At 39.3% G+C, this 16354-nt stretch overlaps 1 protein-coding gene across 1 annotated transcript in view; it reads right to left on the reverse strand.

Moving 5' to 3' along the window:
• Window positions 1-263: 263 nt before the first annotated feature.
• Window positions 264-16354, reverse strand: part of LOC307151597 (uncharacterized protein) — a 30993-nt gene continuing 14902 nt past the window's right edge. Inside the window, exons 2-10 of the mRNA XM_079859695.1 lie at window positions 14922-15050; window positions 14472-14606; window positions 14252-14295; window positions 14096-14139; window positions 13640-13667; window positions 12818-12879; window positions 10784-10869; window positions 1728-1823; window positions 264-1641 (exon numbers count right to left, since the gene is read on the reverse strand). Coding sequence (XP_079715821.1) covers window positions 1510-1641; window positions 1728-1823; window positions 10784-10869; window positions 12818-12879; window positions 13640-13667; window positions 14096-14139; window positions 14252-14295; window positions 14472-14606; window positions 14922-15041 — 747 coding nt within the window. The 5' untranslated portion in view covers window positions 15042-15050 and the 3' untranslated portion in view covers window positions 264-1509. The remainder of the gene's footprint in view (window positions 1642-1727; window positions 1824-10783; window positions 10870-12817; window positions 12880-13639; window positions 13668-14095; window positions 14140-14251; window positions 14296-14471; window positions 14607-14921; window positions 15051-16354) is intronic.

A 16354-nucleotide genomic window follows, 5' to 3' on the forward strand; every position in this document is an offset into this window, starting at 1 on the left:
CGCTTGCTGCACGCTTCACGATGAATGCGGCTGTTTACACTTAGGGTACATTACGGCATGTTTTCTATGTACGATGTTCTCAATATAATTCATAATCTCACGTTTATAATGAACAACGCGTTATGGTTATTGTGTTAGAAACGGTGTACGCACAGAACAGAGGGGCGGGGGGAGCAAAGCTCATTATCATTTAAAGACACATGCACTCAAACGGCGTGCTGAAAACAGAGCTGTTTTTGACCAGGTAAAATTTGTGTTTTCTTACAATACTAATGAGAATTTTTAATTAAAGTATATTACAAACTTTTAATTTAGACCCTAAAGAATCATATTAGCTTGTACAAAAATGGCATTATATGACCCCTTTAACATGCTATATAAAAATATCTGTGGGGTATTTTGAGCTAAAACTTCACACACACACTCTGGGGACATCAGAGACTTATTTTACATCTTGTGAAAAGGGCATTATACCACCCCTTTAATTCAACTTTATTTCTAAGTTGGACTCAAAGTCCATTAGAGAGAAAAACATACAACAACCCACAAAAAATGACATACAATACAAAGCATTTAAAATGGAGAATTATGCCAATACTTCCTCATAGATGACTGGAATCGCATCACAGTTTGATTAGGGTTTGATAACAGCAGAATAATAGCATTCTATGAATTATCCAGCCGACAAATACATTTATACATAAAATCTCTCATTAAAGCCATTAAGGTTTATACTCTTGACATACAAAAAAGATTACTTGCACTGCTCCACCTTTTTTTGTTTTTTATATATATAATCCTAATACAATCATTGTTGTATGTTGTAAGTTCTCAGACTCAAATCTACTTTTCATTCAAATCACAATTTGCTAGTGGTTTAGCCGAGATTCTCTGGCCTAATGGTGCATTCACCGTATGTTTCCATTACCATAATAACGAGATTCTCTGTAATCTGTCTGTAAACTCTGAATGTTCTGAATGTTTTAGATTATCATAATATTCTAAATGAATGTGATTCATTCTATCCTATATCATGTATAATATTTCCCTCTATTTTAGAAAAGTTTAATAATGAATTTTCCTGCATTTTTTCACTTTGCTAAAATTACAATGCAAGTCTTTTTTGACATATTTGATAATGTGCATTTGTGTTCAATCTTTGGTTTTCTCAAGAGCTTCGTTTCCTAAAACAGTTTTCAAAAATACACAAAACCACAACTATATAAACAGAGAATGCATTACATTATATATGTGTTCTGTAAATAAGGTTACAGTAGAAGTTACACATTTAAAGTCAGCAAGACATTACAAATCAGTTTAATTTATCTTGGATGATTAGTTTCTTGTGCAATTTAACTTACATGCATTTTTGTGTAATTTAAAGATTGAATTAGACTAAAGATACATATGAATGGTCATAAAATTGTCATAAAATTGTTTAAAATGTCTTAAACATTGTCTTTTTAATCTGTGGTTCTGTTTTTATAGTTTTCTGAACTGTGTTTATCTTTACAGTGGTGATCCTTGACTGTACGGGGGGAAAAGGACACGGAGAGCCCTCTGCAGGTCCCAGTTGACCATCAGAAGAGTGTGTCTGCATTTCTCACGCGTGTACTGGGTAATGTTATACAGATGATCTACCTGAAAACATGAAAACACAAGAGAATGACAAATGTATGAAAGAAATTGAGAGGAAATCTGAATGAAAATGGTTCATTCTCCATTACCTTCAGTTGTTGTGCTGCAGGTGTGAAGCTCCAGTTATTCTGATCTAGTGCCACTTCAGCCTCCTCATAGGTCACTCCATCTACAGCCTCCAGAACCTGACCAATCAGCATTCATCACATTACATAAGCAGCAGTAAAGAGCTGGCTAATTTGCTCATGAATTATCAGATATAATCATTTGCACATCAAGAGTTTAATCTCTTGACCAGTATCTCTTCACACTCCAGTATTGAACAGAATGGGTTTCCAGTGGCGGTTCTAGAGCATTTTAACTGAGGCATTCAGGTACACCATATACCCTAGTTATACCTTAGATATCCTATGTAGAAATATAAAACTAATGTTGTGCTGTTTTTTTTCAGGACATCCAAACAAGAACTTGCATAAATACATATGTAATTTCACAGTTATTTAAAAAAAAATAAGAACCGCCCCTGGTACTCAGTATATATATATTAGGGGTGGAACGGTACATGTATTCGTATTGAACCGAAATGGTATGGGTGTCACGGTTCGGTGCATGAATATACACGGAGAATACACGGTATAAAAATAAATATAACTCGCGTACAAACTAATTAATGTAATGCGGAACTACTGTTAGATACACGGGTTCTTTAGGGACAGCTAATTTGTAGCTCCACCTTAGCTCTGAAGCAGAGCTGTTGAATATAGCCGTTTCTCAATACCAAGTACGCAAAGTTCGGACTTGAGTCCTTGGTAGTTCGGACTGACAAGTTCGACTCAGGAGAACGAACTCCCGAGGACGGGAGGACACAAGTCCGATAATTCTGAAATGGAACAGCAGCGTACTTGATAGTGTCACTCATGCAGCTCGCTCTGGCTACTCCGGTTATCTCTTTATAGGCTACAAATAAAACAAAATATGTTATAAACCACCTTTGCCTCTTTTTCATTTTCATTTAAAAAAAAACTATAATGGCCACACAAATGTGGTTCAGGCAACGCAATTGATTATCTTAACTGCATATTTACAACAACACGAAATATAAAGCACAACCCTGACTCTTTGTTTTCATTTTAAAAATATGATGAATAGGGGGTCACGTGACGCATATGGCGGAGTAGCGGCGCATTTCCTTTGCTCCCGCAGCTCGGCATTCGTTTAGCCTTTTTTCTCTCAATTTATTTGGTCGCAGTGAGTGGACACCTTCTGCTAGAAACACCATAATGCCTGGAACTCAGAGAAAACTTAACCTTAACGCAAAACCGGCTAAATCGGGAGAGGACCAGTCGCCGCGGCACGGCCAAGCTAACATGGCCGCCTCCACACAACCAGGCCTGGGTCAAGTTGATGCCGATAGCTTGGTGGAAAGAATATCTGCTGAGGTACTCAGGGGCGTGGAGGCGTCATTCGACAAAAAGATCGACCCGATTCTGAAGAAGCTCGACGAGTGCTCGTCTAGATTCGTCACTTTGGAGACGCGGATTACTGAGACCGAGAATCGCATTTCCGACTCCGAAGACGCCGCGGCCTCCCACGGTGCTAGGATAGCTGAGATGGAGAGCAAGATGGAGGCTGCCCTGGAGAAGATTGACGATCTAGAGAATAGGAGCCGGCGGTGCAACATACGCATAGTCGGGCTCCCAGAAGGCAGCGAGGGTACTAACCCGGTGGAGTTCTTCAGCACCTGGCTGCCGGAGCTTCTGAAGGTGAGCTTCCATGGCGGTTCCGTTAAACTGGATCGCTGTCATCGCGTCCTCGGTCGTCGTCCTCCCCCTGGACAGCGGCCCCGGGCTGTCATCGCAAAACTCCACAACTTCCAGGACAAAGCACGGATTATGCAAGCGGCGAGGAAGGCGCAGTCCCTGGTCTACAATGATACCCGGATCATGATATTTGAGGACTTCTCCATCGCTGTGGTACGGAGGCGACAGGAATTCTACCCAGTGAAGCAACAGCTCAAGGAGAAAGGGATCGGCTTTGCCTTGTTGTATCCAGCTGTGCTGAGGATCAATCACGGCGGGCAGGAGAAATTCTTCAAACATCCCAAAGACGTGGCTGCCTTTCTGGAGAAGATGTCGCAGCGCGAAGGTTCTCCCTCCGTGAGCCCTGCTGACTGATCTCCATCACTTCACTGGCTGGCATAAGTATACTCTGGTCCTCTCTCTTATTGCCACATCTTATTGTTTAGGCATAAACTTGAACTTCACATCAGAACTGTTACTTGTTAGTGTTTATCTCACTGTTGGCTGACTTACTGGATGTGCTATACAGTTAAGCTCGCCCATTTTCTACAGCCTGTTAAGTTAGGGCTGGGTTTACTGATGTGCAGACTTGTTCTTTCCCTCTCATATTAGTCTGTTTAGTGCTCACTTGTGTTTGCAGTTTATTTGTTCTTCCTCTTGATAAGAGCTGCGGGCCAGCGGTTGAGATGTGTTGCAGGTTCAAGTGTGGGTGAGTGCAACAGCTGGTCCAGCATCTTCCTATATCTACCTCATTTGGGAAGGTAGCTCACACCCCTGTTGGGTGTAACAGACCAAAGTCTGACCCCAATGTCAATGTTTTTGTTGTTCATTGTTTATAGTTATGGTTTAAATGTTAGCAAAGCAGTATATCTATCCTCTTTCTGTATCCTTTGTTATAGTCTGGCCTCAGGGAGCTCTGATTATTTTCTATCTTTCTATTCAGTCGGTATGTCTTTCTCAAAGCAGGATGACAAGTGACAGTACCAAACCCACACTTAAAATATGTAGCTGGAATGTAGGGGGCATACACAATCCTATTAAGAGGAAAAAAATTCTAAGTTTTTTAAAGAAGGAACAGGTTCATATAGCTCTCCTACAAGAAACACACCTATCTGCTGATGAACATTTAAAGCTGAAGCGGGACTGGGTTGGTCAGGTGTTTAGCTCATCTTTTACCAGTAAGAGCAGGGGCGTTGCCATTTTAATAAACAAGCACCTACCTCTATCTGACGTCCAAACTATCTCTGATAAATCCGGCAGATATGTAATGTTAAAGGGCCATCTCGAGGGCCAATCGGTGTCTTTCCTTAATATTTACTTCCCCCCTGTACATTCTAATGACTTCATTTCTCAGGTTATGTCTTTATTTTCTGACTGGATCTGCGTTAACTCAGTTATAGCTGGGGACTTTAACTGTTACTTCTCCTCTGTAATGGATAAATCACCTTCAGTACAGAATATAATGTCTAGAAGAGCTGGAGCTGTATTGGACACCTGCAGAGAACTCGATTTAGTGGACACCTGGCGTGTCTTACACCCTAAAGATAAAGAATTTACATTCTATTCTGGTGTTCACAAAACATGCAGCAGAATTGACTTTATTCTCACCCCCACAGTTACATTAAATAATGTCAAGAACTGCAATATTGGGGACATCATTATCTCTGATCATGCACCAATCTATATAACTCTAGCCAACCTAAACCCAGTGGGTCAAAGGCGACCTTGGAGATACAGCTCCTTCTTAAATCACGACCCAAATTTTGAGGAATATCTAAAAACACATTTGGAAGATTTTTTTAAAGTAAATAAGACTCCTGATGTCTCCCCTGGTTTGATATGGGACACCATGAAAGCCTATATCCGCGGTCTAATTATATCATACACTGCAAGGCTTAAAAAGAACAATATGAAAGAGCAAAGAAAACTTGAGTTGGATCTGCACCAGCTTCAGACTAAATACAATGTATCTCCGTCAGAAGAACTCAGAAAGGATATACAAGTGGTTAAGACAGCTTTAGAAGGCTTACTGACAAAAAAGGCAGAAAAATCTTTGTTTTTCATGAGGCAAAGGATGTACGAATTGGCAAATAAACCAAATCGTTATATGGCCAATCTCCTTCGCAACAGGACTTCGGCTCAGAATATTTCACACTTCAGGGACTCTTCTGGTGTACATATTTATGATAACAAAATAATTAATGATTCCTTTAGAACATTTTATAAACAGTTGTATACCTCTCAGTTCATACCGCCCTTAAAGCAAGATATGATAGATTTTTTCTCAAAGGTGAAACTACCAAAAATTACAGAGGAGCAGAGACATAATCTGTGCAGACCAGTTACTCTGAGTGAAATTAAGAATTGTATCCAACTCCTCCCGAACAATAAGGCCCCAGGCCCTGATGGTTTCAATGCAGAATTCTATAAAAAATTCAACACCAGTTTAAATAAACCTCTTCTAGATATGCTACAATCCTCTTTTACAGCCGGAGCCCTTCCACCATCCCTGATGGAGGCCAATATCTCCTTGGTTCTTAAAAAGGGTAAACCACCTGAAGAATGTTCCTCATATAGGCCTATATCTGTTTTAAATTTGGATTTTAAGCTTCTTGCAAAGATTCTGGCCTCACGTTTAGAGATTGTTCTCCCCACTGTCATTCTCAACGACCAGACTGGTTTCATACGCGGTAGATACTCCTCTCATAATGTGAGACGCCTGCTTAACATTATTCAGCACTCTTCCCTGTACAGCATTGATGCGCTGGTCATCTCGCTTGATGCTGAGAAGGCCTTCGACAGGCTGGAATGGCCTTATCTTTTCTTTACACTCCAAAAATTTGGCATTGGGGAAGTATTTATTAAATGGGTCCAGATTCTGTATACTTCACCCCTTTCAGCTGTAATTACAAATGGGCTCCGGTCCAGCAACTTCAGCATTGAACGAGGGACCAGACAGGGCTGCCCTTTGAGCCCACTGTTATTCGCGTTGGCTATGGAGCCCTTAGCGGCTGCCATCAGACAGGATACCAATATTAGTGGAATCCTCTTAAATAATTGTCAGCATAAAATTTCTTTGTACGCGGATGACGTTTTAATTTTTTTAAGCTCACCGACACAATCTATTCCCAAATTGATAGAATTAATTAATTACTATGGATCCTTTTCTGGCTACAAAATAAATTTTTCTAAAAGTGAGGCAATGCACCTATGTTCCACACAAACACCAGACCCAAACATCTCACAGCCTTTTCGTTGGTCCCCTGCGGGATTCACATATCTGGGCGTAAAAGTGTCACCTTGTTTGAAAGACCTATATAAGTTAAATTTTGTCCCCCTCCTACAGAATATACAGCGAGATCTTGATAGATGGTGTGGTTTGCCCCTGTCTCTTCTGGGTCGTATTCAGCTGATCAAAATGAACATACTTCCCCGGCTCCTGTATCTGTTTCAGATGCTACCGGTCATGATATCAAAGAAAGCTATCTCAAAATTAAATAGTTCTATCATATCATTTATCTGGCGTAAGAAGAGACCCAGGCTAAGATACAGTCTTCTCTGCCTCCCTATGACAAACGGTGGGCTGGCCGCACCCTCTTTTTTATTTTACTTTTGGGCAGCACAGTTTAAGTTTCTTTTGGAATGGTTCATAGACGACCCTAATTCTACCTGGCTTAGGTGTGAATCGGCTTCCTTAGGCAGCATCCCTTTGCAGAACTTGTTATACACTTCTTCTGACAATATCACAGCTTTGGTGAGAGACAATATAATCTTAAGGAACATGATTAACATATGGCGTAAGGTGAGGAGGTTGGAGGGGTACAGTAATAACTTTTCTCTATTAACACCTATTCATGAAAACCCTGACTTTGTACCTGGTCTTCAGGCAGGTCTAGTTGCCTGGAAAAATAAAGGTGTTACAGTCATTGGGGACATGATACAGGGAAGCTCAATTCTCACTTTCCCTCAAATGAAAAACAAATACGATCTCACCAACAACGATTTTTTAAAATATCTCCAGGTTAAAATTTTTATTTTGAGCAACTTGAAAAAATTCCCTGGAGGGCTGGCTATCTCCCCCATAGAATCTTTGTTTCGAAATGATAAGGGACTTAAATTCTTCTCCAAAAAGCTTTACAAGACCCTATGTAATCTAAAGGCAGATAATTCTGACAAAATTAAGGGTAAATGGGAATCTGAGCTGGGCACGATTGATCCTGATGATTGGAATGCCCTGTGTGGCCAGCCCTCTAGGGTCCTGCTGTCCAACTCCTATTGGGAGAGACAGTTTAAGATTCTGTATAGGCTCTTTATCTCTCCTGAGGCCAGACACAGAATGAATCCTACTTTGTCTGAATTATGTGTGAAATGTAAATCTGCTACTGGATCATTTTTCCACTGTCTATGGAGCTGTCCTCATATCCAGCAGTTTTGGTCTACAATTATTCAACAGTTCAGTATTATTTTCAAGTGCCATCTACACCTGGGAGCAAGGACCTGCCTATTGGGACTAAATGAGGAGCTGCCTGCAGGCTTTCGTAATAGAGACCTTTTGGACATTCTGTTACATTGCGCCCGGAAATGTATCCTGGTCTTGTGGATTTCTGATAAAGCTCCTACTCTCACTCAATGGCAGCAAACTGTATTGAGCATTATCCCATTTGAAGCCGTTTCCACAGCAATGAAGGACAAACCCTTTTATTTTACCGGACATGGGACCCATTCTTGGACTATCTGGGAATCTCTGCATCCCGCAGGTTGAGATCTGGCCTCATGGGTCTGGCCTGGTCTAAAGATGTAGGGCCATAATCTGCTGTCAAATCGGTTTATATTATGTACTCTGTGATTCTGCTTGGAGTCTGAGTACTTCCTACTTATATCTCCTTGACTGCATAGACTATTTGTATTTTGGGCACTGGCCCTAATGCTTTACCTACTGCTTTGCAAAAAAGTTCAATAAAAAATAAGTTTAAAAAAAAAAAAAAAAAAATATGATGAATAAAAACATTATAATATTGATCATTAAAACGAACATTTAGCAAAAAGAGACAGGGTTGTGTCATATATGTATACAGTGAAGAGAATGTAGGCAACATAGGCTATAATAAAATATTTTATGTTTTAAATATATAAAATAAAATGACAACCTTTTTTTTGTTAAATGTCAGTTTTAATGATCAGCCATTCTAAAAGTATAAGTAGCCTAAAAGGTATAAGAAGCTATACAATAATAAAGCAAACGATTCAGTCAAACATAAGTCAGCTCTCTAGGCTACATCGTTAAAGTTAAATAGACTAACGTTAAATAGAGTTATGAAACTTCACTTTGCCCTCAGCTAAAACGTTTTGCCAGGGAACAAATTATACATTAATGAGACAAATAAAATAAATAAATCGCCTGTTGGATATACAGAAGACGATTTATATCTCATGTTAAACCACTAGACTAGAGACATCCGAGCCAGCGGCAAGTCAGCAGCACTAGCCGAGGAAAGACTGTTCTCGGCGGGTTACGAGCGCCGAGCGTCCGACTGCCTGGTTCTCACAACTCCGAAAACGTCAGATCAAATTTTCAAATAGGTGCTATCTTTATAAATAAACCAAAGATTTGAGCTTTAAACAACTACATTCTCGCCTGAAATACTCTTAAAACTACATTTCATGACACAATTACAGCAGTATTTTTAAGTACAGACAAGTTCGCATATTGAGAAACGGCTTATGTTTTTAACAGGGGGGCAGGGATTTGTATTATTTTGACGGTACCCCCGGGCGCCGCCATTGGCTAGCGGAACCCCACCTGCTGTTAGCATCCCATTGACTCCCATTCATTTTGGCGTCACTTTGACAGCGAATAACTTTACATCTGAGGCGTTTAAAGACTCCATTTGTCCATTATTTATTTCTAAAGAAACACGAAAATGTATAAAAGGCTCCATTACCGTGTATCTTACGTTATGGCCCTGTAGAAGCAGTTTTTGTAAAAGTAGGCTAACGATTGCCTCATAACCACGCGACTCTCTGTCACACAGTAGAGAGATTACCGTATGGACAGGAGGAGAAGCTCGCGGGCAATCGGGGGGACGTGGAGGCAAAATGACAAAGTAATTAATCAGAACACCTACAAAAAGTTTCTCCTGCACCAGCTCATGGACAGCTCCTACTCACACTCTCCGTCTCTGCAAGTTTCGGAAGGGAATGATTCAGATTTCTCTCGGCACAGATACTAGAAGACAGACGGTTTGCTCACGTCACATCTACGTCGTCAAGCTCAGTTTGAGTCTGCGCAGTCGCTCAGCCATCAGGAAGTAAGAGTTTCTAATTGGCTTCACTTTGTCTCCGTTGAATCCAATGGGGTCGCTGTGTCCATTTCTTTTACTGTCTATGGTTTTTAAACGGTTCTGCTCTGAAGCTCCGTGGCTATGATGGACAGGCTGCGATGTCAAGTTTGCAATTGTGTGTGAGTGAGTCCGTGTGTGCGCGTGTGTGAGAGAGAGAGAGGCGCGATCGAACAGTGGAAACATAAAAACATACTCCGTCATTTTGTTTATAGGATATCATTCAAACTGCAAATTGTTTACTTATATTTACTCGCAATAAAACACAACATTGTGCTTTTGTCAAACAAACTCTTGTCAAACTGTAGCCTACTGTCACACAACACAGTGAGTAAGTTATATTCTACATTGATTAAAAAAGAAAATCAAAATTGTTGATAAAATCAAATGGTAGTAATATTTTATACAGAAATAAATTTATAATTCAGATGAGAATAAAGTTAGTGTTAATTAAAATTGTAAGGAAAAAAAAATATTTTTTATATACTTTGTAAAATATTTGTATATTTATAATATACATTGAATACAAGGCTTAAGATATTTATTTTCCTTTGGTGGTACAGCCTGAGACATGCACAATTTAAAAAAAATTGCCTTCTACATTTTTGTTTTGCTTTTCCCTCCATTGTACCGAACTCGTACCGAACCGTGATGTCTGAACCGAGGTATGAACCGAACCGTGACTTCTGTGTACCGTTCCACCCCTAATATATATAGTAATTTATGTGATACAGATTGTTTCAAAGCAGCTTCACAGTACTAAACAGGATTGATGCAAACTTCATCAAATATGAGACAAATTCATATGTAGACAATAGTCATTATTTAGATCAATTTAGTTCAGTTCAATAACAGTGTAAAGTTCATTAGTTATGAGACAAATTCAATATCAGCTCAATTCTGTCGCAGTGAACAAGATTTCTACTCTAGATTGATTTATAAATTCAAAATCCCATGAAACACTTAGAAGACAAAGTGAGATTATTGTATTAATAGAAATCATCATACTTGTGTCATGAGTCGCTCCTTGTGAGCCTCTAGCCCCTGATGCTGTGCTTCAGTCGGGATCTGTGATCGCTGGTCTAGATGAGATGCTGAGGATGAAATGACAGCGGTCAGTTGTCTGAGATGCACATTCTCCACCTTTTTCCTGTCAAACACTCCCTGACCAGTCAAGTCAGCTTTATTTATATAACTCTTTATCCAATACAGATTAGCCGCTTTCCCACCATCTGGCCAAACCGTTCTCACTGGTTAACTGGTCCATTCTGTGCTGATCAGATATGGGTTCACTTTCCACTGTGAGCTTATAATGAAGCGCTTAGGAATGTAATACACATGCGTCAGATGTTGCCTTGGTAACGCAAGGGTTTACTGATGATATATGAGACATGCTGTGTCCCAAATGACACACTATACACTATGAACTTATACACTATGCACTTATACACTATGAACTTATACACTATGTACTCAACCGTGTAATCTATAATATAACCTTTATACGTTTATTTTGTCGTTCAACATCAGAGTCTGATGCCCCTCCCCCTCCGCTGCATTATTAAAGCTGTGTCAGTCGATTGCATGAAGCGTCCAACATTACACACTTAATTTTTTCGGTTAAATAAGTGCATCATCCGGGTACTTAAAGTGCACTTTTTCTTCTAAGAATGTTCAGTGTGAACGCACTACTCGCACTATTTACACTACAAAAGGGCATAGAATAGTCTGCGGTTTGGGACGAGGAAGTCGTAGACTATAGACTGTAAAAAAAGATGGACGACGCACCTTCACTCTCTTTGGCCCTGATTCTGCACAGTAGGGAACATGATTGTTTATTTAGAGAAGCTGTCAATAATGACGTCACATTCCCGTTTTTATAGCACCAAATAACAGACCAAACTTATTTTAAAAAATTAACACTTAATCCTACATCAGCGTGATAAAAACTATCTAAATTGACAGAAAACATCTTTGGAAAAAATAATTTGATTGTTTAGTTTGTCTCACGTCCCATTAGACTTCATGGGGAGGCGGGGTTTATGAGCTATACTGGGACCAGCCACCGGGGGGTGAAAGAAACGCTTTGGCTTCACTTTTCAGGACTTGTGCCGCACGCTTGATATGAGATGTAGAATAGCGACTGCGTAATGGAAGATGATCAGATATTTCTTTTAAAATTATACTTAATTTGTATTTACGGTGCTCAAGTAGCGCGATTAGCTAATACAGAGAAACTGGTAGCCAGGCAATTGACCAATCCTGAGTGGCGATGTCACTTCACGGATTCTACCAGCAAATTAGATCATTCCGGGTTGAGAACGGTTTGTAATCGTGGCGTGTCGTACCAGGCTCAAGTGGAAACACAACTGGAACCGTTCCTTACCGTTTGGCCAGACGGTGGAAATGCAGCTTTACAGAAGCCAAATGTCCAGTTTTTGCACTGCTTTGTTATTGACAAAGTAAGTGAATATATCTAAGCTGTCTTCAGCTGTTTGCATCGCATTGAGACTTGCAAAGTTGTATTGATAATTAGCATTTCCATCAGCTATATCAGTAAAAGTGCTAAGAGTGTGTGTGTTTTTTTTGTTTTTTTTTGGCAAAAAAATTCTGGGATGGAAACCTGGCTAGTGATAACAGAAAAATGATTCAATGATGCAAACAGAGATCATTTCTGCTGTACAGAAGCTCTAAAAGAAAATAATGTGTGTATTTAGCTGAAGTCAGTGCAATATTGATTCAGTTCCGTTGTAAAGATCATCAATCGAACTAAATTAGTTCATTTATCTATAAAGCAGCTCAGGAGAAAGCAGTGATGTCATCATCAGCTCAGCTCAGCTCTCATCCAACAGCATTAGGACAGTCTGATCAAGAACACTGTGGAATATTAAGGGTCTCCAACTAACCCACATGTCTAATGAACAAGAGATAGTTCAGCCACAGGTCTGGCTGTTCATAAAACATTTCTACAACCTCCCGAACCCGCCATACTAGTATTTCAGACCTGCCATTCTACTGGATGATCATGTGAGAAGATCTAACCTGACTTCCTCAAACTGGAGCTCTTCTTCTGCTCGGCCAAAGGAGGATCACAACTTCTGGGGCTGATGAGATAAAAAAAAAAAAAACATTTGATTATCAAAACTTGTGAAAATAACATCTTTAAAGTCATTTTTTGCAGCAATTTCTGTTTGTCTGAGGACCAGTTTCCTTTGCTTGTTCTTTTCCTGACTGGGAATCTGTGAACGCCCATAGAGTCATTCAGTTCAGAGGTTGGTAAAGTTTGGCTGATTAAACTGATTGGGGAGAGACTGAACGTCCCTAGTGCCAGTTTTATGAGTCTATATCAATCCAAACTGCTTTCACGGTCAAACTGTGCTTCTGTTTGTACTTCTGAAACAAAAATCTCCTTTTGTTTACCTCTATGCTCTTATTACACCATATCGGTTTGGTGACAGCGCCACCTATTGATCCAGCATTAATAGTTAAACCTTGAATAGAAGTACTTTCTGTATATTCATGAGCAGGGCCGCAATGATCACACACACATATGTGAGCCATGCTGGCAAAAATGATTCGCAATGAGACAGTTCTCAAATATTGTTATTTTTCATTCTATTTTAAAAAAAAAAATGTTTTGTTGGAATAAGACAAAAAAAAAAATGATGAACTACACATATTTGAGGCAAAGTCAATTGTGTGATCATACACAAGTATATACTACACTGAAGCTTTACACCAGCGCTGTGCTGCTTACATCTGTTCACTATAATCTTATCATAACAGATTCAGTTCAGATCTAATGACACACACCACAGAATCCAACACACTAATGTACATATTTGACAGAATCAGATTCATTACCTCTGATGTTCTCCAGAGTCTCCAGCTGCTGTAAGACATAAAGCACAAACTCTGGTTAATTCTGCTCATAATCAGAGTCAGTGTGTGAATCTCAGCTAGTGTCAAGTGTACATCTTTACCAAGACATCAGTACTGAACTATAACTCTGAGAACTCTGTGTGTGTCGTACTGTAACTGAAGAGGACAGACTCTGAACTGTCTGACACTACTAGTCAATCTTTAGAAACATGAATGTCATTTGCACAACTCCAGATGCTGACGGTGTCACTTCTAGTGCTTGTTAACTGCTGTCCTTTAGTTCGCTGTGTTTCCCATGTTTACACAGTAACTGTGAGCTCTTCATCTGTGCAGTCATGACGGCGTATAACTATGATTGAGTAACTGACAGAACATTGCAGATCATCATGCTGTCACTGACCTTCTCTCACTGAAATCATGAAATACTGTGATACTCACACTGCTCTCTGCGTCTGTACACGAGTAAACAGGCGTCTGAACTCCTGTGGAGAAACACACACTTTAAGATCCGCTCAGATATGAGCTCACAGAAACATTAATATCTGTCATGAACAAAGTCTCAGAAGCTGCTGTGATCAGAAATAAAACTGATACCTGTGTGTGGAGCTCTCGTTTCTGAAGACGCCGTTCAAGGAACTCTTAGAGGAAAAAAATGAAAAACACATGAGATATTTATGAGTAATTATATAAACACAGATATACAAGATTACATTCACACAATCCTTCAGTGACACAAAGCTTGTGCATATACATACAGTATATATATATATATATATATATATATATATATATATATATATATATATATCTGTACCTCTGATACACTGCGGTCCTCAAATCGACGCCAGATTTCATCTTCACATCTGATGTCTGCATTATAACGTCCACCAACTCGAGGTGTTTTACTGTAGTTTACTACGGCATAGAGCTCATACTTATGGCAGAGAACCTGTAACAGCAGGAGGAATTATGTTTATAAATATATTTACATTATACAACATTACATTATTTATTACATCCTAAAACCCATCACATCTTCTGCTTTAGGAATCAGATTTGTTTTATAATTTTCATCAAGTTTAATAAAAGCACAGATGGATTGAAAACTGCAGCAACAGAATTACAGTATTTGACTTCAGCAAGAAAATATAATGAACTTGAATGATCACAAATGTTAGTGTGTGTCTAAAGTGGTTGTGATGTGTGTGTGTCTGTAAAGCATTAAACCGAATCACTGCAACAGACACTCATATTATGTCAGTACCGTGATATGAGGACGAATGATCACTTCCTGGTCATTTCTACTGGAGCTCGACCCATATGAGCTCTTCATCATCTCAGATCTCTTCAACACAACAATCATGTGTTTCGGAAACTTGATCATTTCCCTTTTCTGTGGAGAAAATAATAATATATTAGTGCAGCATGAATGAATTGTGCTGCTTTTCTTCACAAGATACTTTCAGCATTTGAGGCAAATATCACAGTGAACGAGTACTTGATTAAGAAACTTTGTCACTGCACTGTAAAAAGTAATTGCTGAATCTACTTAAGAAAAACTAGTGAATTTAACTTACTTTGGAAAATGTGTTGATTTAACTTGATTAGACTTTGTACTCTGAACTTTTAGGTGGATACTAAACAAATCTAGTACATTGTACTTAAGATTGTTAAGTGTATTGTACTAAAGGCATGTTCACACTGTTGCAAACTTTTTAAGCACATAATTTGCTAGTAATAATAATAATGCTAATAATAATGAAATGAATAAACATTTTAGTAAATACCCTACAATTAGAAACGGTTGTTAAGTTTATACACACACACACACACACACACACACACACACGTGCACGCACACGCACACACACACACGTGCGTGTGTATTTATTTATAGGTTCTGAATCTTTTTTTCCTTTGCGCTATAAAATAACTTGGAAACTACTAAGATTAAAGCTTATTGGCAAGCCCATTGCTGCTGCTGTGTCACAATCCATTATATTTTTATTAACAGAGCTTGATATATTTCCTGGCCTTTTGTTAAGTTTCAGCCATGATTTCAGCATTAATTTCTTAAATGCATTTTCGTCTCGCGCATGCGCAATGGGAGGGACGGTTAGTGTTTGAACTTGAAGACGACATCGACGAAGAAGAACTTAAGCTCGCTCGTGTTAGGGATGCGACAGCAAAACTAGGTAAGCTATTTATAAACCTCAATGTCATTGTATTGCTTATAAAACCGTAAATAGAATTTAATTAGATTCTCACGTAATTAAGAGGAAAAGGCATAAGTTAACTGTTACTTAAGTAGTTTTATGTCGAAATAATGAGACCAGGGGCCCGTTCTTCGTACGTTGCTTATTACATCCGAGATCAAATGACACATCCAAGATGATATCATCGTGCGAATCATGATCTGGCTAACTCGGTTCTTCGAACACACTTGCCGGATATGTATCGCTGGATTGAGTTATCTGAGATAATTGCGCGTTCATGCGCTGGTTAAAAGGGGATATGTATCCATAGTAGAAACACTGATCAGCAACGCTGCTATTGGCTGCTCAGCGTGGCCAAAGAGCGCGCTCAGTTTTTCTCCTCAGCAGAGTAATAGTCTAGATGGGATGTACCCAAAAAGTGAAAGTGAGGAGCATTTATGGGTACAAGTCGGGAACTGGCCTATCTTACATATTTCAAGGG

The sequence above is a fragment of the Squalius cephalus genome, assembly GCF_949319135.1.
Source record: "Squalius cephalus genome assembly, chromosome: 23".
In the NCBI taxonomy this organism is placed as follows: Eukaryota; Metazoa; Chordata; class Actinopteri; order Cypriniformes; family Leuciscidae; genus Squalius; species Squalius cephalus.